The following is a 23,268-nucleotide window of genomic DNA, read 5'->3' as shown; positions in this document are numbered from 1 at the left end:
TGCACCTAAAATCTCATTGGCGTTCAAATTTGCTCCCTACTGAGTTATGTTTAGATTCAACCAGGATTCCCCAACAGATTAATACTCCTTCAAACCCTCTTTATGCAGTCTCTCCTTCAACTCTTTGATGAGACCACCTTAAGGCTAATCACTTTTATCTAGATTTTTGCATTTTCCCTTATCAAATCAGCTAATTTCAATTTAAGTTTCATTTGACTCATTTAATAATGTCGTTTTCAATTGATTGATAACAAATATTCTTGATCTTCATTTCTACGTGAATCCAAACACAATCACATGTTATCCAGTGTTTGAAACTTGTCTTTCTTTTTGATTCTGCTCTTTGACTTTCTGTCTTTTTTGTTTACACTTGCTCTTGTATATATCTTTATAGTATCTTCCATAATTCTTCTTTATGCATGATGTTCAAATCAGTCCAACGGCTTAACCCACTACACCGTCAAATTATTCAGAGAATCAGTTTTAATGGACCATTAACAATCAGTGATTACATGAAATTAGTTTTGACAGCCCCATCTAATGTAAGTATCAATAATATAATTTACAATATTTTGCCCGAGAAACATTAAAGTTGTGTCTATAATGATATTCTTTGTTTTCAGGGATTTTATATGAAGCAAGATGTTTTCGGTCGTTCAGGACATTTCACAACATCCCCAGAAATATCCCAAATATTTGGAGAGGTTTGTTTTCGCATTTATTGTTGTTGTATTTAAACATTTCAGTAGATGCTTTTACTCACAATTGGTTATTTTTTTCACAGCTTATCGCAGTTTGGGCTGTCAATGAATGGCAGAGGTTCAATAGCAGTCGACCTTTGCGTATTGTTGAACTTGGACCTGGACGAGGAACCTTAGTCTCTGACATTTCACGTGTTTTAAATAAATTCAGTCATACAAAAGATCAAGCCTCACTTCATTTGGTTGAAATTTCACCTTACCTGGTCCAATTACAAGAACAAAAATTATGTGGTAATGTTTCTGTTCTCGGCAAAGATGATTTTACCAGACATGATTCTTTAACCAAATTGGGTTTACCAATTACATGGTATCGATCATTAGATCAAGTGCCTGAAGTGCCAGGTTTCACTGTGTACATTGCTCACGAATTTCTAGATGCTTTACCTATTCATAAATTTCAGGTAAGCTTTGCATTTATATTAATATCTCCATAAATTTCAATGATCAATTAATCTAAATTTTTTCCTCATCGTATCTCTTTAAAGAAAAATGAATCTGGTGAATGGAGAGAAATTCTTGTCGATATTGATGCCAATGAAGAGCTTCGTTATATTATATCAAGACATCCTACTCCAGCCAGTAAACTTCTCATTACTCACGACCATGACTTGAGTTTGGACCATCTAGAGATTTGTCCTGAGGCAGCATTAACTGTGGAAAAAATTGCTGAAAGATTGAATAGGAATGATGGTTGTTTCCTGATCTGTGATTATGGTTATGATGATAAAGAGAAAAAATCAAGAGATACTTTCAGAGCATTTCGTAATCACAGTCAATGGGATCCTCTCAAAGAACCAGGCTCAGCTGATTTAACAGCTGATGTTGATTTTGGTTATCTTAAAAGGCATGTTGGTGATAAATCGCTTACCTATGGGCCAATCGATCAACAGACATTTCTCAAAAATTTAGGAATAGCTGTCCGACTAGCAATGCTTCTTCAAGCAGCTAATGCTGAGCAGAAAAAAGATTTAATCTCTGGAGCTAAAATGATTCTTGATGATATGGGTTCGAGGTTCAAATTTATGGCTATGTTTCCAAAGCTTTCCAAACATTTATTTAAAACTGACCCACCTGGTTTCTCTTCTGTTTATAATCCATTGTGATGAACCATTTAGTATTAATCTTATTACCAGTGCCATTCTTCAATTACTTTTCGATGCTATTTTTGAGCTTATGACACAACTGTGTACATCATTTTTTGCCTATGACACGATTAATGTTGATTTTTACTACATATCTACTACATACTGTATATCTATAATATTGATTTAAATTTTAAAATTGAAGACGATAAAGTACAAAACTAATAAATGATTATCGTAAATATGACACGAATATATCAAACTGTTGATTAAGATTATGGAATATCAGTTACTTTTATTCTTGAATTGAGCCTGTGATTATTCACACCTACTAGGCTAGACCTTGTTAGACAATTTTGAAAATAATTTTAATAAAAATGGTCAAATTTCAAACCCAAAAATTTCAGGAATTATTGACCATACAGATGAATTAGTTTACACTATTTCTTTAATAAACTTACTCTTTCGATTGTGCCATATCTGATGTGAACAAGGAGAAACCAACCTGAAATACTTCTCTAGCTAGTGTATACCTTCAACTTGAATCTCAAACTTCGAGGACCATCAAATTCAAACAATTGTTCTCTGCTTTGAAATAGGAACGAAAAGCACATTAATCAAGTCTAGAATCTACGGACAAGCAAAACATTGGAAATTATGTAACACCAGATGGCAGAGTTGAATGTTTCTCTTATTTTTTTAAAAACTCATTGCTTACATTGTAGTTAAATTTATTCTTTGTTTGATTGTTAAATCTTAGTAAGTTTGTTAATTTTTTGTGTCTCTTATATTTTTTAGTTAATCGTGAAATATCAACATCAGCTAATCATGTCGCATGCTTATGATTGGAAGCAACTTATTGAACAAAAGCCTAGAGAATTGGTTTTTAAAGATGCTCCTGCATGTAAGCATATTGAAGAAGAGAATGGATTGAATGAAATCATCTTCAAATTGAGAACACTAAATTTTCTCGAAATCAGCGGCACACCATTGACTAGTTTCCCGGATAGAGTTGCTAATCTCGATAATCTGACCAATCTCGTATTAAGGAATAATAAATTGACTAGTCTACCACCTGATATTGGCCGTCTCTCTAAACTCAAGTTCATTGATGTATCAAACAACTGTCTTGAACAAATTCCAGATGAAGTGGGCAGTTTAACTGAACTCCAGTCATTGGTTGCCAATGTTAACAAATTAACAGATTTACCGCTAACTTTGAAAAATCTGAGTAATTTGACTGTGGTTAAAATTGAATATAATAAATTGGAACATTTCCCAACGAGTCTTTGTGATGAAAACCTTAAACATCTTGCCGAGATCCATGCTAAAAATAATTCTATTCAGGATATTCCATCGACTATTGGTAAATTATTGGCCCTCAAAGTACTGGATTTGACTGAAAATAATATAACTGATGTACCTGGTGAACTAGGGGACTGTAACCGTTTGAAAGAGGTTCACTTGAAAGGTAATAAACTGTCCGATCGAAAGCTTCTTAAATTGGTCGAGCAAGGCAAAATGAAACAAATCATCGATTATATTCGAGGCCACTGTATCAAAGGAGGTAATAAAAGTGCCGAAACTTTGAAAGAAACTTTTGCTGATGCCAAAGCAAAAGTTCGAGAAGCTCGTCGACGACGTCGATCATCGTCTAGATCTTTAGATGACAGAGAAGCACACATGGAAACAATAAAAATATTAAATGTTGCGCCAACTGAGTTTAGGCTCGTAACTGCTACTCCAGCCATCTTAGAAACTCGTAAAATTGTTTGTTGTATCGTTAGAAATGTAGACCTCACTCGGACTGGTTTAGTAAAGAAATTTCTTTCTCTCCAATCGGATTTACATGATGGATTACTTTGTGGTAAGCGTAAGAATGCTACAATCGCATCACACGATCTATCCAAAATTCAGGGAAATATTGTCTTCGATGTACGGCCACCAGCTAAAATCCGTCTTCAGCCTCTTGGTAGACATACTGAAATGCATGCTGGTGAGCTGTATAAAGTTCTGAATGAAGAAGCTGAAGCTTATCGCAAGGAGAAAAAACGTAATGCATATTCTGGAGTACATAAGTATCTGCTTCTACTGAAAGGCAAATCGAGATTTCCTTGCTTAACTGATTCAGGAGGTACAGTCATTTCTTTCCCACCGATAACTAATTCAGAAAGCACCAAAATCTCGGAAGAAACGCAACACCTTTTCTTAGAAGTGACTGGTGATAGTCAACCAACTTGCAAGAAAGTTATGGACTCATTAATTCATGGGATGCTCAAACTTGGATTAGGAGCTGAATTGAAAGACAAAAATGATGCACCAGTCCCTAGTACACTTCAGTTAGAACCAGTGAAAGTTGTTGATCCAGAGGGTAAACTGTACGTCGTTTATCCATCCAAAGTGGATTTGATTTTTGATGACATCAAAATTACACGTGAATAAAGTGAATTTTTATTTGCTTTTTCGCTTTAAATTATATCATGTTGACTACCAAGATTCAAACCTGTCCACAAATATAACAAGTGAATAAAATAAACAAATTTGGATAAATATCTTTTATATAATGTTCCTCGAAAATTTAAAATCCGGTACACATGGGTCAGAGTTGAGCTTTTTTTAGCCTTTCTCCGAGTGCGATTTTTTATGTTTAACAATATTTAGCTAAAAATTTGGTAATGCGTGTAAAGAAAAGTGAGAAATGAGTTTCAACTTAAATCCAAAAATCTGCTACTTAATATAAAAATGATTACAATTGATCCTTGTTCAGGTTGACTCGAGGATACTATGAATATCTTTGAAAGACTCTTCCACAGCTTGAGCAAATTCAACACCATTTCTTGTATCTTTCCAATTAGAGCAAAAGACCCCTAAATCTTTGTCCTCGTAGCCATAAGCAAGACCGAAGCCATCAGAAACAGCAGGCCCATATCCACCACCAGTTATGTTGCCAGCAAAAAGCAGAGAAGTTGAGAGAATAAAATGATTGGCTATTTGGTAGGATTGGTCTTTGAAAATGGAAACATCATTCATTCCTTGTTTTTCAGCTATTTTCTTCAAAGCAAACCAATGTCTATCAAAACCCTGTCCAAGAGAAGCTTCCTTAACGAGTGCTGAATGAGTCTGAGATGATTCGTTTATGGCCGAACGTAAATCATTTAAAACGTACTTTTCCCTTGAAACATGGAACATTTTACAAGCCTTTTGTGTAGATGAAGTTGCAGCTCTAATTGTTTCCGTCCTCCCTAGAAGTAAACAAATAGTTAGTTACCAAAATTTAAATGAAATAACTTAAGAAAGATAAAGATATCTTACCATGTTTGAAGTGTGCAGTTGAACAAGATTCATATGTAGCCGGAGTTTGTCCTGATGAGATTTTAAAAAAGGCCATTTGAAAAGCTAAATGAAAAATAGAGTCAGTACTTAGTTTTTTCGATTTTAAGTAACTACTATTCAATCGACAATCTTGAATGTAATTCAATTCTAGCTTATTCGTTTGATTTTCATGTGCTCTTTTTGCTGCTTCAATGTGTGGCTTGAAGCCTTCGTCGATTTTAAATGTAACTTCTTTAACCTCGCCACAAACTTTACGGTCAAAATTATCTCCAGGCGAAACAAAATGATTTTTAGTAGAGTCAGCATAGATTCTGTCATAAAAACGACTCATTGTTGCACCATCAACCCAGCTATGCTCAAAATTAATTGCAGAGGCTCCATTTTTTGTGAATATAGTCGAAAATGACTTGTCAAACCACCGATTTAAAGGAAACTGTTGGAGGTTTGCGAATTGTTCAGAAGAAAGATTTCCATGTAAAGCATTGTGCCCATAAGCTTCTCTTTGTTTTTTAGGGTTAGTAATATCATCAAAATCAACATCAACATCGAAACAGATAAACGTCAATGCAGAATCAATCAGAGCAAAGTTTGCTACATTGCTGGGATTTTCAAGCAGATGTGTCCGTGCTCGAGCCCAATCATCTCGAGGTAAACAGGGTAACCATGAGATTTTATGACAATTTCCAGGCTCGTCTGGTTTATCCCAAATATATTTAAGACAAGAATAAATATAATTTGGAGTTTTGAGATTACCACTATCATCAAGAGCATTGAAATAGTAAAAGCGACCTCTCTTCATTACAATAACATGTTTAGAGTCTGGATATGTTTGCAAGAAGTCTAGATTGAGAGCTGGAATTCTAGTTGAACCAAATAAATTTTGGTGTTGACTCATGTCATATGGTATTTCCTTATCCTTCGATTTTTTAACGTCAGGCTCCAATCGATTCTCGATAAATGATCGTCTATATCGAAGACAGCTGATTAGATGATTTGCCGCTTTGATGCAAGGTTGATTGTACTCAGTCACAGGGTCATTTCGAAGAATCAGAAAAGGATTGAAGTTCAGAGGAAGAGACAATCTTGAAGATAAATATGAGTCCATCCAATCATCTGATTAGGCAGAAAAGAAAAGTAGAAAAACAAGCCTCTTACAAAGACAATAATAAGATTATGTCATCTCATTGAAATGAGAAAGACCATTTTGGTAGTATTATTATGATATAACTATCAATTTGTTTACCAGCAATGTAACTTGTGTGCCGAAGAGCTCGATTTTTTTCACAAAGATGATTTTGTAACTGTTGACCAATGCCAATTTTGAAGCTACCAACAATGTTCAGAGTTTTGGTAAATTGTTCATCATTAGAAATTATTGGTCGCAACGCATTCAAGTAACGTTGGCAGGATAAATCTAATCTCGGTATAGGCAATTGCGGCAAACTTGCTTGATAATAGCCGGTTGGAATGTTACTTTTCATCAAATTATTATATTCATCAGGATTATTGGTGGACCAAGACTTTAAAGATCGAGAAAAATTCATATTTAAAGGCCGACCTTTCAGCAAATTGATCTAGAAAGAAAATATTGAAGATTAAGTAACATTTCATAGACAAAAAACAAGCTCAGAAAAATAGCAACAAACCTGGAGAGCCATATTTATCACCAGAAGATTAGACAGCTGCTAGCAGATAGCTTTTTCAGAATAGTTACCAAAGTGGGCCAAAATCTGGTGTAAATGAAGCATACAAAGCATACAATTACATGACTTTGGGCTGATCTCAAAACAATATTTATTGTGAAATTTACTTACCAGTTTTGATATTTTAAGATGACAAGAATAATTATTTCACCACAACAATAACATTAGAAATTACCAACAGGCTCAGAGATGGTATCAGTTAAACATATGATTGATATAGTATATGAGGTAATCAGCACTGAATTTTAAGGCAAATGATTTATTGAGGATCATAATTAATTAAAACACAACTGGGAGACGTTGAAATTGGATAACAAGATAGGAAACGAGAGAAAAGAATTACAGGGGTGAGATAAAAATCAAATGGAAGGATCAGACATGGTGCGGATTAGATTATAGTGATTCTTAGATGTCAACAAATAACACAACTTATTCTCGCCTTCAAAATATTATGTTGAACAAGTTAAAAGATAATAAAGGAAAATAGTAAACAAGACTGAGAAAGAAAGAGAAAAAGTTTTGATTAAAAAGAGAGAGGAGAGAAGACAGAAAGAGTCAAGACTCAAGCAGCTTCAGAGATCAGCAACAACAGGTTATTGAGCAATCAGGAGTATCAATAAAATGAAACCGGAATTAACTCATGTTAAATTATAATAACCTTAAATGTTGATGATGTTTCACCAGGAAAGATCTTATTTCATTCAAATAAGAGTTTGTATTGATGTCAACTTGTAATTCAGCAGAACCATAGAGTGACCTTGTTACATATTTGTAATTATATTGTTTACTTGAAACAGTTTATCAATAAATGTATTTTTGTAATACAGAGCCTTTTGTGCAACTGTAAATGTTATTCTCACTTTCACTTACAATCGATTAAATTATCCTTAAGATTGTTCCCAAAGAGTAATAGCAATACAGTAATCCCTATCAAAATGCGACTCTACGTGATACTATCTATTTTCAAGGCTAATTTTTTAGGCGCTATTTCTTTCGTTTTCTCATGTTTTTCACAATTTCATGAATTTCTTAATAATTGTGCTTTTAATGGTTAAATTGAGATCTTTTTAGAGTAAATTAAATTATATTTAGGGACATTTTATAAATATAAATCATTTTCAATGGAGGACACTACAAGCGCCAAATTCAATTTCTAAACAGTGAATGAACGAAGTTTTCATTCTTTATTCTGTCTTATATTTGAATCGAGAAAACGCAAGACTATTATTTTGCGTGAATGTGTGGAAATATGGGCTGGAAGAGTGGATACAATGAACAAAATTCAATTATGACAATCAGTTACATTGAAATCCTCATTTCTATTAAGTTCTTATTTGATTGGAACGCGCATAAAAGACAATCGTGATCGAGGAAATTATTAGATACCGAAGTCAGTCGATTGAGAGCCAACTGAGCGCCAGTAGTTTGAGCTATCGACTAAGTCGACTCAGTCGACGAAAAGGTTTGTTTTTGTAAACATTTTTTGAAAAAAAACGTTTATTCCAGATAGTTTTCAACTTTTACGCAATACAAATTCAGTATGTATCAGTTTTGTCATTCAATTGCCAATTGCTCAAGTCGACTATCAGTCGTTGTAACCCTTAGTCTATTGGTGAATGACTGACTGGCTTCGGTATCTAGAAATTATTCAACGAGTGCTCATTGACTGCGATGTGATAAATATTCACGCTTATACAGGGTGTAACGAAAGTTCGTGTGTGTGGGAGGAATCGAAATTGACAAAACATCGACAAAATGAATTTTTAAGAGTGAATCAAAAGAAACCCATTTTGATTTATACGCAGGGAGAAATGTGTTTTTGCCTCCTACACGAACTTTCGCTACACCCTGTATGCACCCAGTAGCCCTCTTGAATGGTTGTTACTAAAAAGACACAATTGACACAAATGGGCTCTTTAACCACTTGACTAGTGGTTAATCTAAAAATTTATGATTTGGATTGTGAAAAATTATTGGGCAAAACGCAAGAAAGCGCCAAGAGACGATCATTCTGCGTGTTAACTTAATGCGCTCTCTAGACAAGACTTGAGTTGAATGGGTTACTTTATTGTTAGCAGGAAATTGGTCGCTACTTTAAGCACTTAGACGCTACAATTTTTTGGTTTGCAAGGGTTAAAATGTTTTTAATTCCTCATACGGGCAAGTTTCATGGTGACGAAGTAGACTGCAAAGACTTGCAGCTTTCACTTTTCAACTTGAAAGCATTGGTGTGAAAGCTGGCGGGACTTGCAGCAAAACAAAAGCTGATGTCCATTAGGTTATTAAATAAGCAAAATTCACAAGAGATACATATCTGGAAATAATCAAGTTAACACAAACTAATGATGAACACATTCTGATCAACTCTCATCATCATGAAAAATCAACACCATTTATTCCTTAATTTGATTGATCATATCAAACATCGATCCATCATTAGTTAATAAGATATTAACTACTTTGCCTGAGTCTTCACTTCAGTCATTGATTTTCAATCGTGTAAAGATCAGGCTTTGTTTTGTTTGCTTCATTTTTTCTGATTAAAAATAGGTATTTGTTGGTAAAACAACCAGAGAAAAGTCCAGAACCTTTGATTATCAAATCGATCATTGAATTTTCCATGGTTTAATGAGGAAATGATGATTAAATCAGAGTAAATTCATCATAATCACATTGAAACAGGAAAATATGATTATAATTAATACAGAAACACAAAAATGAGTTTTCGATATTTATATCAGCAATTAAAGTGACTAAAAATGGTCAACAATTTTTATTGATATTATATATTCAGGTTTAAAAATCGATTTTGTTGGACAGTATACATAATATAATCATATTGCTAAAATAAATGGCCAAAATTTCAAAAAGAAGGTTTTCTATGATATTGATTAACTTTCAGCAAAACTTCAGAAAGGGTTTTATTGCTTTCGGGCAGCGCCATTTATGGAGTCGTGACAGCTTTCAGTTCCCACTTCTGCTACTCTACCCTAAGTGCTTGACTTTAACCAGCCTAGATGGGTTAGGATGGATTGGATATTCCATAGTGCCTGACCTATGGGTAAACTTTTAATGCATTCGCCCAACTCAGAACTTGACGAGATTCGAACGCTGCCCCAAGATGCAGGATACGAAATACAGTCGAGTCCCTGAAATTGTCCATCAGTTGTTTGAGGTTGAATGAGGCGCGACATTCAAAAGACACCAATAAAAATTACTAATCAAAACACAATTCAATTCATAATTATGGTTTTTTTATTTACAAGAGATGGTGCTGATATCGAATGGACAGTTTTAGGAACCGAAAATTTCAGGGACTCGACTGTACATGTTTGAAGGTTAGCATTGCTAACCTGGTCACATGTTGTATGCACTAAGTTAGCAATCTGATTGCTTAGGCATGAAATTTAGTAACACCATCTTTGGAGATTTAAGATTCTCCCTGCTTTTATAATGCAATTATGTTGATTGGTCAAGCCGGCATCCGTCAGAGTCTAGACGAGAACTGTGCTCAAGCTGCAAGTTTGCAAATTTTCTGGTCTGCAAACAAGTATGCTTAGGCGTGCAGAACTTGGATGAATAGATGCAGCTAATTATAAAGGGTGCAATGCTAAGAATTTGAAATTATATTACTTTGATTAGAATGATGATGAAAATGACAACATAAGAATGTTGACCGAAAGAGAAGAAGACACAAAACGGACATTCTTATCAGTGTCATCTTCATCTTCCTTCTAATCAAAGTAAGATAATTTCAAATTCTTACGCGTTGCACCTTTAAAACAGGTGATTGAAAACGAACTCCGGATTTTTGTATTTTAACAATGATAACAGTTCATTTTCTTTCACCCCGTATAGAGTGGGGAGAAAGTTTCTAGGCAGTTGACGCAATAATAAGCACCGCTAAAATGCGGAGCTAAAAGGCCTAGAAACTTTCTCCCCACCCCGTACATGTATATTGTGATCAATTTGTTTCCGACAAACAAAGATTACTCATAGCTTTTTGTCATAAAATGACGGATTTTCAGTAGATATGGCAGGATTGGCGATTTCAAGCTCGATCTTCGGACAAAATTAAAAGGCCGAGTGTAATATCCACCGGAATCTTTTAATTGTTTCAATCATCTCTAGTTTGCAATACATTTTTGCTGCCATCTATGGAGAATAGAAAAACATAAAGGCGGAAAATGAAGAAAATGAATAATTTTTATGGACATCGAAGTTTCCGGTGTACAGGTGTATCGAAAGTTCGCTTAGGTAGGAGGAATCAGGATTGACGAAATTACTTTCACAGAGGAAATGAAAACAAACGACAATTGGTTAGTTTAGGTTAATGTGTTTTTGCCTCCTACACGAACTTTCGCTACACCCTGTTGTCATTCAGTCACTACAGTCAGTCAGTTCTTGCTTCAGGAGGTCAAACGAAAGTCGAAAGTTGGGAATGACAATATTTTTTACATTTTAAACATGCCTAAGTTAGTCTTCGAATAGAAGATGGTTTGGAACCTGGTAACTATTCTGAAAATTTGATTATCATCGTTAGCATTCTAGACTTCTCAGTAGTGAAACGCGATGAACCCTGAATGAATAGATTTGTTTGTCCACGATTTCGCGTACATTTAACAAATGTCAGTAAATCAAACACGGAGAGCGCAATCAAAGCTAATTAAATTGTCAGAAAAGAACACAAAAAATCATATTAAAACTATCTTTAAATGCTAGAAAAATCATTCTCCCTCTTTGCAAATAAAGTCGAGAATAAACTTTTCGGTAACAGTCTAGTTATACGGACACAAAACAATAACAAAGCCGTTAATTGAGGCCCCAGGCCGTCCAAGCCCAACCGAACCTAACCAAACCTAACCTAACCTAACCTAACCTAACCTAACCTAACCTAATCTAACCTAACCTAACCTAGTCCGACCTAGAGCGCGATAATAATCGATTATTTATTTGAATCTATAGCACTGTTTATTATATGTGTCCGTATAACTAACCTATGGGCAGAAAGTTTGAGACAAATGTTTAAACGCTCGTATCTTTTTCAAAAATCTTTTTAACTTTTCAGTTCAAACGATCAAAGAATAAGCAACTCTTGCTGTTTAATTTGATATATAATGTCCTACTATACATAGAACCATTTGCTTTAAATTTTACGTTTTTGGCACCCTTCTGCGGTGATTGAAGTTGAATTTTTGCAATTAATTTTGATTCTTTAGATTAAATTATGGCGTAAAAGGCATAATATCAGAATGAAAATACAAGATTTTGATAGGCCAAAGAGTGTTTTTTAATGTTAGCAAGTTAAAAAAGTTTTAAATATTATATAACCGGTAAATAAATGGATCTTAAAATTAGTTGATTTTTTCAAATATTTTTTTTCAATAATGAGAGCAAAAAATCATTCAATTGTCGCAAGAGTTAATTATTGATTTGAAATGATCAGAATGTTCGATGATCTTGAATTTCTCACTGTAGATAAACTGAACCTCCTTCTCAGTCTCCTAAAAGTTTCGGCGCTCTAGCTAATCGGATTATCAAGAAAAAAGATTTACACATGATTTGTATATTTGTCTCAAACTTTCTGCCCATAGGTTAGACTCTCACCAACTTTTCAAAAGTCAGTTTTTAGCTCCTAAAATCTCTTGTGTTTGATGCAGAATCGAATGATCTTGCAAAATTTACGTATTTACAGTAAAGTCGGTTGATGACCAACCAAACGGTAACCATCCAAAGTCTGGCGAGCAGTTATTCTTTAGCCATATCGACATTCAGATAGATATGATAGGACTCAAAACAAAATCATGAGACAACAAAAGATGAGTTTGAAAAAATGTAGGAATCTGGAAAGTAATTTTAATTTTCAGGGTTACTGTAGTTTATTTGAAATGGTGTTTAGTCATTGTGACTCAAATTGTGACTTAATTTGAATTTAATTTTCCATTTACCTTATCATAGGCAGTTAATTTTGATGAGGTGTGTGTTTTGGACATGATTGATAACTGTTGATTGAGTGGTACCAAAGACGCCTTCATGTTTTTCATCACATAACCAATCATTACAATATTAAACATGAGAGTTTCAATGTAATCCATAAACGCTTGGTTTCATGTTGAAAGCTTGTCCCAAAAAGAAGTATCAAGGGAAAAGTACATGTAAGCCAATGAACACACAAGTTCAACTTTTCCTTGTTACAGTTTAGTTTGTTGTTTTTTGATAAGATACAGATTCAAAGCCAGCGATAGCCTAGTGATATTACATTGGTGTATTAATTGAAAAGAAAAATGTTGCCAACTATTGACAGTTGAAGTTAACCTACGAGTCAGATAGAAAGAAATGAAAATGAAAAAGTTGACTTATTCTTTAAATTCAGGCATTAGACATGAAGATGAAACTGAGACAGACAGAATGAGCTCATGATAGCAAAGGAGAAGATGAAATGAGAGAGCAAAGAGTAATAGTTATATACTCTTTGTGAGAGAGTCACAATTTGAAGGGGAAAAGACGAAGATAAACCTGGCTTCAATCTTCATTGGCAATCCAATGAAAGTTGCATTTCACTTTTATCTTTCAGTCTCTTAACCTCTGACAAATCTTTGAGATAAGCTTCAACTTAAAGGTTTTGTTATTTTCACTTCTCATGTTATATTTTTACATTGAATTAGTCAAAGTTTATGTTTCTTTGCTTTCTTTTTTCAACTTGCAATCAATGCAACAATTAAGACGAACCTGATAAGCATCGTTTTTTTGCCATCACAACAGCTTTCTCTATGTTAATAAAGCATGTAGTCATATTTCAAAGCAACTTTACATTGTGTCTTTAAATAATCATGGTTGGATTTACAATATTAAACATTTATTGGATTATTTTTGTGTTAACATTTCATGAACATTTAATTACATCAACTCAAGTCAACAAATATTTGCTTTCTTTAAATCAATCAAACAACTCATTCAATGTTGGTCTTCTTATGGTGAAAAGATATCGTAAAGACGCTGTGAGATTTGACCTTGTTCACATTGGTCCAGCTATTGACATTGCCAGGGAAAAGTGTCTAAACTATTATGACATTAATTTGAACATAAATCAAGGTAAATTGACCTCTATCCCCTAATTGTGATAAATAGTATCTTAAACCTCGCTGATTGTTGATAAAATGAGGTTGGAAATTAAACCTAGAAATAATTCTTTCTTTGTTTGTCTAACCGTTTCAATCAATACAACTTTAACCTAAAACCTGGTAATCCAATGTTACCCAGTATTATAAGTAAAGATCATTAAGTTGAAACAAAATTACTATTTGTAGCCATTAAAAAAATTAAACACTTTAATCATTCAGTTGATTCAGTTATGTGTTTCCATTACATTGATTAGTTTGTATTATTTAAAGTTGTCTCACGAAACTTAACCATTGAAAATGCTATCAAACTGATTAGTGTGAATTAAAATCGCAAAGTTTTTTTCAATATCGAGTGAATTGAGATTTTTCTTGATAAACATTTAAACTTTGTCTATATCAATTTGACATTACAAACATGATAGTAAATAATCGAGTTTATTTGTAAAGAAAATACTGAAACTGATATTGTCCACATTATTGTATTATAGTACAATAGCTGCTATAGCAATTTTGATTTGATTAAAGGTAATAGGATTTAATCAAGAAATGTTTCACTTGAAATTACTTTTTTGTCTTATTGAACCTTTTTTCAAAACAAAATCAAAGACATTTATTAATATAAAAAATGTTTTACTTTGAGCTATTTATTAGTAACTAAGTTCTTGATAAGATCCAATTTCAGTTGCAAGGAAAACTTGTATTATCATGTTGAAATGAGCATTGAATTTATAAATATTACGGCAAGACCAAGCTTGAGTTGTATTGAAATTGTTGATGTTATTACAGAGTTTGCAGGGAATCTGGGCTTCCTTTTCAGGTTATCCCTCAAAAAGGAACCAAATAATTTGACTGAGAGATACATTTCATACATATTAATGTAGATTGTAATTCGATTTATGCCTTTTCCACGAAAACTACAAACTTGTGTGTTGAAAATTTAGATGTGCTTGTCAAAGTAATGATCATAGACGTGTAAATCAAGTTTTTTTCCTCCAATTGGTGATGACGATGAGGAAAATCATTGTTTCATAGCTGAATTCGTCATGTCTTTTCTTGCGTTTCTCTTAACTAAATTTTGATACCATTTTCAGGCTATTATGAAGATACGTGCAAAGAGCGAGAAGCAATTGGCCAAGCTTACGATTTACTTGAAAAATACAAGGGAAACTTGGTTGGTTTTATTGGACCTGCTTGCAGTAATGATCTTCAGGTAAGCTTCCAATCAGGTTCAGCATCATCAACTTGGGACATTACCATTTACTTGAAAGATGAAATAGTTGACTCAATGATGTTGAAAAACTGAATCTATTGAAGTTGGAAAAGGCTTGTTTGATGAGCACACGAGAATAATCATCATTCTCAACCTTTTTTTACTTACTTTTCAGTTGCAGAATTTTAACATTATATTTCCATCAATGCACCAATGAAGTTACTTTTTTAAAAATGAACAGTAACCTTGGTTCTGTTCAATATGTTCAATAGATTAAAATAGAAAGATGTTTATAAAAGTCATCATTTACTTCGTCATGATTGAGTAAATTATTAATCTCGACCTTCTTATTTCAGGCTGTATCCCAACTCGCTGCTTATAAAAAGATACCAATATTAACTGGATTGGGTGATATAATTCCGATCCATCGATCCGATTTGACCTCACTTATACGACTTTCTTATGATATGAGGGACAAAGCTCGAGCTATCCTGGCTTTCCTTGACTATTTCAAGTGGAAAATCTTTGGTTTGGTCTTTAGGTTTGGAGACGTTTATTACAACACGTTAGCCGATGTCCTTCTGAAGCTTCTCAAATTGCCCAAATATTCACATTTCAAGTGCAACTGTCGTGAGACATATTTTCGGGATTTCGATAAAGTTATTATTACTGATATCGACAAAGTCCTACAACGAATGACAACCTGTTCACGAAGTAAGAATATTTATTGTCATTGAATAATCATTAATCGCTTATAAATGTACCTGATTTACAGTTATCATTATACTTGGAGGTGATAAAGATGTACGGACAATCTTATTGAAAGCTCATCATCAAGGAATGACTCAGGGTGAATATGTGTTCATTTATCCTGAACTGATTGAAGCTGAAGCTCTTGGAAACATGAGTTGGTCTCGTGGAGTTGGTAAGTTGATTATTCTGATGCTTTTTGAGTTATTGAAAGATTCTTTAATCACTTTTCTTGTGTCTTAATGTCTTTAATTAATGTCTTTTTATCGTTCCATTAAACTGTTTATGATTAGCTTGTAACCAGACCAGCATTGACTAAATTTAAAAACAAAAATAACAGTTAATCAGCTAAACAGAATAAACTCAAAATTTAGATCAATCAACAGCTAATATCTTAACCTTTAATTATTTTCATATTTTCTTTGTTATAATTAAACTGTCATTGCTGCCAAAACCAGAAGACGAGTCCGTTGCGAATCAATTAAAGACAGCCTATCAATCACTTTTAATTGTAAGCCTGAATCAACCTCCTGGAGATCATTATAAAAACTTTTCAGACGAAGTTAAACTTCGAGCATATCGTGATTATGGTTATCAATACAATGAACAATTCGTAAGTATTATCCATCCATCCATCTGATTTACATTAACAACTCAACAACGATGAGTTGCAAGTCAATGATAAAATGTAATGAGTACTTAAGACTTCCTGATGAATACATTTTTAACCACAATTTGGTTTAATGGTTTACATATTTCTGGATTGCAAGTCAATCGGTCAGCTTACCAAAACATATTTATTTGATTGATATTTCCTTTCGTTGCAATATTATTATCACCATTAAAGGTCAACTATTTCACAGCCAGTTTCCATGATGCTGTACTTCTCCTTTGTCGAGCCATTCGTGAAACTTTAAATGATGATCATGATCCTCATGATGGAGTTTTACTTGTTCAAAGGATGCGCAATTTAACCCTTAATGGTATCTCTGGAGATATAACTATTGATGAAGAAGGAGATCGAATTGCTGATTATGCTCTACTAGATCAGACAAATATTGATGATGGATTATTTGAGGTAAAGTGTTTATTTTGTAACTTTATTGTTTGACAATTAAATTAGTTTTTCAAACTCATTCTGGTGTCACCGCCATTATCATGGTGGTCATTCTAATCATCAGAATCAACATCCTCCATGTAAAGGTAAACCATTTGACGAGTTTATCATCAATGGTCAATGTTTATTTACTCAAACTAGATATACCTTGATAACACTTTACACATCTTATTAATAATAAGAGATAATATCCTCATTTATTAATAATGAACGGGGTCAAGTGTTGCCTTAATTATGACATTGATTATGATATTTGAATACAGTAATACAAATGGTATTGAACAAAATTTCATTTCATTTTTCGCATCTCAAACCTTTTATGGCATGATTGCCATTAAGATAAGTTTTACTGCGTGTAAAGACAATCAAGTTTTTTTATATAAACTAATAAATTGAAATATTTATGTAAAATAATATAACATATTGTTGATACAAGAGCAGGTTTTTGTTTCGAAATGATGTGATTTTGTAGCAGAATTGAACTTTGTTCATATTAGATTCCTGGTTGATTTATGATGTTAGAAATGATGAAAGTAGAATATTTTATGTTCCTAGAAAATCATTATTCTTATGAACATAATCTGAGGTATACATGTAAATCTAAATGTGTTGAACCAATCAAGAGGATTTTATTTACACCTTTTAACGTTGCTTAGCTAATTGAATCAATCGTAACTTGTCTTAATTGAACCATTTGTAAGATTTACCGAGAACTAATTAAATCAAACAGTTTCAGACTGTTGCCATTTGATTTTAACAAGGAAAAACTACTACAGAATGAATTTATGGAACAAGCTGGAATAAAATTACCAGATTAACTTGAATCTTGGCAATTTAGTAAATCATAATGAACCAATGCTTTTTCGCAGGTTGTCTTACGTTATTATGGTGCAACAAAAAGTTTCACCAAAGAAAAAGAAATTAAATGGCCACCAGGAAAATTTGGAGTTAAACCAAAAGATATTCCAGAATGTGGTTTCAAAGGAAATGCATGTGATAAAGGTTTGATTATGGCCAACTCTTTCAAAATAAAAACAATTGATTATTAAATAAGTTTCCCTTACCTTGTTAGATGTACCTTACTGGAACATATTGTTGGCTACTTTATTGATAATCATTGCACTAATATTGGTGGCATCAACATTCATTTATCAGTAAGTTAAAACATCAAACATCAATTTTAGTTTTTCAGCGCTTTTTGTACCTTTTTTGTCTCCCGTCTTATTATAGCAGCTTGTCTATTTGCACATTGATTACATTACAGTAAATTCACACTTATTTTTGACCAAAAACAATTACCTTACGATTTTCAGAGGAAATTTCAATCAAACGACGCAAGAGTCAATCGGCTGGTTAATATTTGATTGATAATTATCAGAATTGAACTAATAAACATTCCTCTCAAATAAAAATAAGAAATAATGAGACAAAAGATTTTTTAGGGTTAGATAGCAATTGACGTCCTCTAGATGGCTCTGTTTTTTGGTGTGAAAATACCAAATGTGTGGTAAGTGTGAATTTACTGTACATTGTTTTTGAAGTGTTAATCAAATGTTGATTAAATGAGATGTTAATTCGTGAATATGCATTTCCAACTAACTTTTGTTTATAGCAAAGTGAAATTGGAAGCTGCTCTTGCTAACATGTCTTGGAAAGTTCGTTGGGAAGATATTATTCTGGACCATGGACCTCGACAATCATTTATGAGTAAAATTACAACGTCAAGTCAGGTAAATATTGCCATTATGTTTAATTGTATGCTGTAACTGTAATTGGCAAAAAAAACAATTTCTTCTTATTTCCTTTTGGCTTTTTGTATTCAGGGCGAATTAAATGAAATTCATCATAATGAAGGAAAGATCATATGTGCCCATTACAAGGTAAATTTTTATTCAAAACCATTTACTCTATCCCAAAAGGAGGATTTACTGTTGATTCCAATTAACCAAAGCTTCCATTATAGATCCTTTTTATTTTGTTCACAATTTATTTTAAACAAATTTCCCTTTCAGAGCTCAGATTAGTTTGATCTTGCAATAGGCTAATCTGAATTAATTGATCAGAGAAATCTTGATCTTGAGAAAACTGTCAGTTCCTTTAATTGCTAGGCAATCTCATTTATCACATTATGATTACTATTTGATTTTGCATGCTTACAAGACTATCATGTCGACATTATCCTCCCCTAATAGGCCCAACAGGATTATTATAACTTAAAATTTTGGCTTGGGTAGGGTAATCGGGTAGCAATTAAGAAATTGCCATCGCATAAAATCGAGGTAACCAGAGAAATTCTGATGGAATTGAAAATTGTAAGTATCTATTTTTGATTTGTTAATTTTGTCTATTGTAAAATTATCGATGATGACAATGATTTGTCACTTTTTCTTAAATCACTAAAATATTAACTTCCTCAAGAAGTTAAGTTATTATCAAATGTTATCAGAATTGAAAGAGACTCAGCCGAGACAATGCCAGTCCAAGCAGTCCAAATAAATTCCCAATTTATTGCGATTCTGAACCAAATTTAAGAAGAAAACTAGAAAAAACCAGATCAGGAAACATTTTCTTGAGATGGTGTCTTGAAATTTTTCATTGAGTTTATTCCTTTAATATTTATCACTCTTTGCTCAACTCAATTTATCTTACGTTATTGAACTTCACATTTAATTCTCTCTGACTGTGAAATCAATTGACAATTTATTATCAGTTTACCTTGTATTATGTTTTATGCTTGAACAGTTCAAATTTTACATTCGATAGAATAGCAATTGCGAAAGTTGAAAGTTGAAAGTTAATCTTTTAAGATAAATTTAATTCTAATTAATGTTGTTAACTCGGACCAAATTAATTTTGTTTTATACTTGAATTGTTTTTATCTTTTATAGATGAGAGAAACTTCCCACGAGAATCTGGCTCGCTTCATCGGAGCTTGTATTGATGTTCCTAATGTAATCCTGACAGAATATTGTCCGAAAGGATCACTGCGTGATTTATTGATGAACTTTTCTCTCAATTTGGATTGGATGTTCCGATTTTCATTGATCAATGATATTATTGCAGGCATGTGTTACCTTCATAGTAGCGAACACATCTTCCATGGACGACTTAAATCCACAAATTGCTTGGTTGATTCTCGTTTCTGCATTAAACTATCTGACTTTGGACTAGAAAAGCTAAGATCAGCAGCATCGATTACAGCTAACAATTCATCAGGAGACAATAATCATCAACAGCAAAATAAAAGCTCGTCCAAAGCTTTAATTTCAACCAATGAACCTCATTTGACTATTTCAGTGCAAACTAATGATGTAGTCTCCAATGGTCAAACTGATCCTTATTCAATTTTATACATTTCACCTGATATGCTTAACAATGATCTCTCCAAATCTAATTATGTTAGTGGTGCAATTGAAATTGAGAAAAATAAGTAAGTAAACCTGTTTCTTGGTATAATACAAAAATGACTCTGGATCAAAAATATTTATCCAATTTTAATATAACTGTTATCGTGTACCCAGATGCCGATGTACAGAAGTTTCCAAGTACAAACTAAGACGTTGTTACGACTGTGTATATCGAGGTCAAAAAGCTGATGTTTATAGCTATTCGGTAATTTTGCAAGAAATTATCACCCGTTCTTTTCCTTTTCATCCATATGTACTTTGTATGGACATTAAGAGTGAGTAAATTTACATCTCATCAATATTTTATGGCTAACTTTCTCTATTTTAACTTCCAGCGATTGTGAATAATATTGTTCGCCATGATCTAAGGCCTGATGTACCTCTTGATCTGTGTGAAAACAAGGAACTTTATCATCATATGGTTCGATGTTGGTCCCGGGAACCTCACTCAAGGCCTGATTTTAATCACATTAAACGAGAAATAAGATTAATTGCACGATCTTCTGGACAAAATGAAGATTCACCAGAAAATACCACTTTAACCGAAAAGTTGTTACAAAGAATGGAACAATATGCGACTGAGCTTGAATCAATAGTTGAACAAAGAACTAGTGAATTGGCTGAAGAGAAAAAGAAAACTGAAGAACTTTTATACCAAATACTACCAAGGTACATTAGAATGCTTTAAATTTGACCAAATGTAATGTAATCACTAATTCAATTTACTCTTTTTTCTGATCTCTTTCAGGGTTGTTGCTAATCAATTGAAAATCGGTGAAAGTGTTATTCCTGATTATTATGACTCTGTTACAGTTTACTTCAGTGATATTGTCGGGTTCACTGAAATGTGCTCAGAAAGCACACCAATTGAAGTTGTTAATTTTCTCAACGACTTATATACTTGTTTTGATTCCATTATATCAGATTATGATGTCTACAAGGTACAGTATACCTGAAAAATATAGAACTTTCGATTTCTCTTTTTGTAAATTAATGCAAATCAATCATCCTATAACATTTCCTTTACCACTTAATAATACTTAATAGGTTGAGACTATTGGAGATGCATATATGGTTGTTTCCGGTCTTCCGGAAAGAAATGGACACGAGCATGTTAGACAAATTGCTCGAATGTCTCTCAGAATGGTTGAATCAGTTGATGGATTCGTCATAAGGCATAGAAAGGAAGATAAATTAAAACTTCGCATTGGAATCCATTCTGGTGAATAATCTTATTGAACCGGAACTTTTGATATCATTTTGTTGAGAGCTATATTCCAACGAAATAATTATTTTTATCATCTCACAGGTCCATGCTGTGCTGGCGTTGTTGGTAATAAAAGACCCAGATATTGTCTTTTTGGTGATACAATTAACACGGCTTCTCGTATGGAATCAACTGGAGAAGGTTTGTTTTCATTAGGCCTTGAATTTTCACAACTGAATGGCAATAGATTTGCACAAGATTAATTAGTACAATGTAAATTGAAATTAACGTTTGCATATCTATTTTGTGCTATACAAGTTTTTTATCTTGCTAGGGAAAAGAGTCAAATCCTTTTGAATACGTGCATGTAAAGAGTTCTAAAACCAACAAATTGAATAATGTTCTAGTTTTGTTTAAACTAACTTTTCAGTAGTTTAAGAATGACGCAAATCATGAGATATTAATCACGCAGATCAGCTATGATAATGAAGATTGATTAGCTCTTAAGTGATTTTGTAAGTTGTTAAGTTTTTAAGCTTTTGAAATCAACTTGAAACAGATTCAGCTAATTTCCAATGATAATAAACAGTTTACATTTAGAACATGCATATCTGATTAGCTTAACTTTTATTATAAGCACAGTACGACATACCATTCAAATAAGTATATGGATGTGGATCTTTTGAAGTTCAAGAACTCCATTTTATCATTTTTTGTTTCTATTCATAAGGAAATGCATAATATCTTATTCATTTTTTTCCTCTTTTTTCATATAGCTTTAAAAATTCATATCAGTTCAGCAACTAAAAAGCTTTTGGACCACTTCAAACAGTTTGAAATAAAAGAAAGAGGCGATGTTATCATAAAGGGTAAAGGTATAATGAAAACTTATTGGCTGCTAAGGGAAGAAACTCATTTGGATAATGATATCGAACAAAAATAAGTGCTCAACTCGAAAATTGAACAAAATTTCATTGGAAACAATTAAGTTGACTCAAAAGTTGAGTTATTACATTTTTACTGTAACAATTAAATTATATTCACTGTCATGAATTATTTGGCCAATATAAAAATAAAATCAATCAGAATTTTTGTTGAAATTTCATTTTTTCCTTTATCATATAGCTTTACTTAATCGATCTATTCGTGAAATCACCACAAACTGAGCTAATTTAACGATATTTGATTGCAATTAATTATCTAATAGCAATGAAAAATGTGATAAGATAATTTACAGTCTAATGGGCCTTGAAATATAAGATTTTAAGGATATTCGAGGGAATGTTAATAAATCGAAGAAGTCTCCGATCATCAGTGTTTTCAGTCAATTTCATCTGTGAAAATGAGTTTCAACTCTTCATCTATAGCATCAGATCTGTTGCAACAAACAACTTGGGAGAGCTGAATAAATCAGCATCGGGTTTTTATCTAAATATTTTGTCATTTGTTGCTTTGTAAAAGAGATTAAATTTTCATGTTCTGAAAAAATTTCGATCACTTTTTTTACAGTTCAGTCGATAATGTCGCAGCTTTTGAGGCGGCACCTATTGTGAAGTTTTGCAATTGTGGAGTCAGAT

At 32.9% G+C, this 23,268-nt stretch overlaps 4 protein-coding genes and 1 long non-coding RNA gene across 7 annotated transcripts; 3 read left to right on the top strand and 2 right to left on the bottom strand.

Moving 5' to 3' along the window:
• Window positions 1-100: 100 nt before the first annotated feature.
• LOC107363104 (protein arginine methyltransferase NDUFAF7, mitochondrial) lies at window positions 101-2,090 on the top strand. Its single transcript, XM_015930274.2, has 4 exons — window positions 101-542; window positions 624-704; window positions 785-1,162; window positions 1,247-2,090. Exons 1-4 carry the CDS (start codon window positions 420-422, stop codon window positions 1,862-1,864), a joined length of 1,200 nt encoding a protein of 399 aa, XP_015785760.2. The 5' UTR covers window positions 101-419; the 3' UTR covers window positions 1,865-2,090.
• Window positions 2,091-2,530: 440 nt separating this feature from the next.
• On the top strand, window positions 2,531-4,395 carry LOC149093477 (leucine-rich repeat-containing protein 47-like). Its single transcript, XM_089269744.1, has one exon. It carries the CDS (start codon window positions 2,672-2,674, stop codon window positions 4,283-4,285), a length of 1,614 nt encoding a protein of 537 aa, XP_089125870.1. The 5' UTR covers window positions 2,531-2,671; the 3' UTR covers window positions 4,286-4,395.
• Window positions 4,384-7,344, bottom strand: LOC107363099 (carnitine O-palmitoyltransferase 2, mitochondrial). Its single transcript, XM_015930270.3, has 5 exons — window positions 6,991-7,344; window positions 6,823-6,906; window positions 6,420-6,750; window positions 5,156-6,289; window positions 4,384-5,085 (listed from the first exon to the last, which is right to left on the bottom strand). The coding sequence occupies exons 2-5, from the start codon at window positions 6,832-6,834 to the stop codon at window positions 4,607-4,609; spliced, it is 1,956 nt and encodes a 651-aa protein (XP_015785756.2). The 5' UTR covers window positions 6,835-6,906; window positions 6,991-7,344; the 3' UTR covers window positions 4,384-4,606.
• Window positions 7,345-11,638: 4,294 nt separating this feature from the next.
• LOC107362941 (uncharacterized) lies at window positions 11,639-11,869 on the bottom strand. Its single transcript, XR_016200222.1, has 2 exons — window positions 11,794-11,869; window positions 11,639-11,758 (listed from the first exon to the last, which is right to left on the bottom strand). It is a non-coding gene; the product is annotated as an uncharacterized LOC107362941 (long non-coding RNA).
• Window positions 11,870-13,430: 1,561 nt separating this feature from the next.
• Window positions 13,431-22,791, top strand: LOC149093476 (atrial natriuretic peptide receptor 2-like). 3 transcript variants are annotated; one of them, XM_089269751.1, is made up of 18 exons: window positions 13,431-13,971; window positions 15,092-15,210; window positions 15,567-15,924; window positions 15,986-16,135; window positions 16,419-16,573; window positions 16,808-17,038; window positions 17,947-18,079; window positions 18,150-18,231; window positions 18,690-18,807; window positions 18,901-18,957; window positions 19,312-19,389; window positions 19,966-20,507; window positions 20,599-20,759; window positions 20,820-21,153; window positions 21,233-21,425; window positions 21,532-21,706; window positions 21,794-21,892; window positions 22,468-22,791. In XM_089269751.1, the coding sequence occupies exons 1-18, from the start codon at window positions 13,710-13,712 to the stop codon at window positions 22,632-22,634; spliced, it is 3,414 nt and encodes a 1,137-aa protein (XP_089125877.1). In that variant the 5' UTR covers window positions 13,431-13,709; the 3' UTR covers window positions 22,635-22,791. The 3 variants fall into 3 exon arrangements, with proteins under 3 accessions (XP_089125877.1, XP_089125875.1, XP_089125876.1); XM_089269749.1 differs by having other exon boundaries at window positions 13,582-13,971; window positions 16,422-16,573; XM_089269750.1 differs by lacking the exon at window positions 19,312-19,389 and having other exon boundaries at window positions 13,582-13,971.
• Window positions 22,792-23,268: the final 477 nt, after the last annotated feature.

This window comes from Tetranychus urticae, chromosome 3, assembly GCF_039701765.1.
Source record: "Tetranychus urticae isolate SD_2017Ah chromosome 3, NJAU_TeUrti_SD_1.0, whole genome shotgun sequence".
Classification (NCBI taxonomy): domain Eukaryota; kingdom Metazoa; phylum Arthropoda; class Arachnida; order Trombidiformes; family Tetranychidae; genus Tetranychus; species Tetranychus urticae.
Note: the sequence above shows the minus strand (reverse complement) of the source record. Positions and strands in the feature narration are given on the sequence as shown.

Excerpts from the sequence above, each read along its gene's own strand:
- LOC149093476 (XM_089269751.1), top strand. The coding sequence starts at position 13,710 with ATGGTTGGATTTACAATATTAAACATTTATTGGATTATTTTTGTGTTA. Across the intron at positions 19,390-19,965 it reads TTCTGATGGAATTGAAAATT|ATGAGAGAAACTTCCCACGA; the intron begins GTAAGTATCTAT and ends TATCTTTTATAG. Across the intron at positions 21,426-21,531 it reads CAGATTATGATGTCTACAAG|GTTGAGACTATTGGAGATGC; the intron begins GTACAGTATACC and ends AATACTTAATAG.
- LOC107363099 (XM_015930270.3), bottom strand. Across the intron at positions 6,290-6,419 it reads GCACACAAGTTACATTGCTG|ATGATTGGATGGACTCATAT; the intron begins GTAAACAAATTG and ends CTGCCTAATCAG. Across the intron at positions 5,086-5,155 it reads AACTGCACACTTCAAACATG|GGAGGACGGAAACAATTAGA; the intron begins GTAAGATATCTT and ends GTTTACTTCTAG.
- LOC149093477 (XM_089269744.1), top strand. The coding sequence starts at position 2,672 with ATGTCGCATGCTTATGATTGGAAGCAACTTATTGAACAAAAGCCTAGA.
- LOC107363104 (XM_015930274.2), top strand. The coding sequence starts at position 420 with ATGATGTTCAAATCAGTCCAACGGCTTAACCCACTACACCGTCAAATT. Across the intron at positions 543-623 it reads TTTTGACAGCCCCATCTAAT|GGATTTTATATGAAGCAAGA; the intron begins GTAAGTATCAAT and ends CTTTGTTTTCAG. Across the intron at positions 1,163-1,246 it reads TACCTATTCATAAATTTCAG|AAAAATGAATCTGGTGAATG; the intron begins GTAAGCTTTGCA and ends ATCTCTTTAAAG.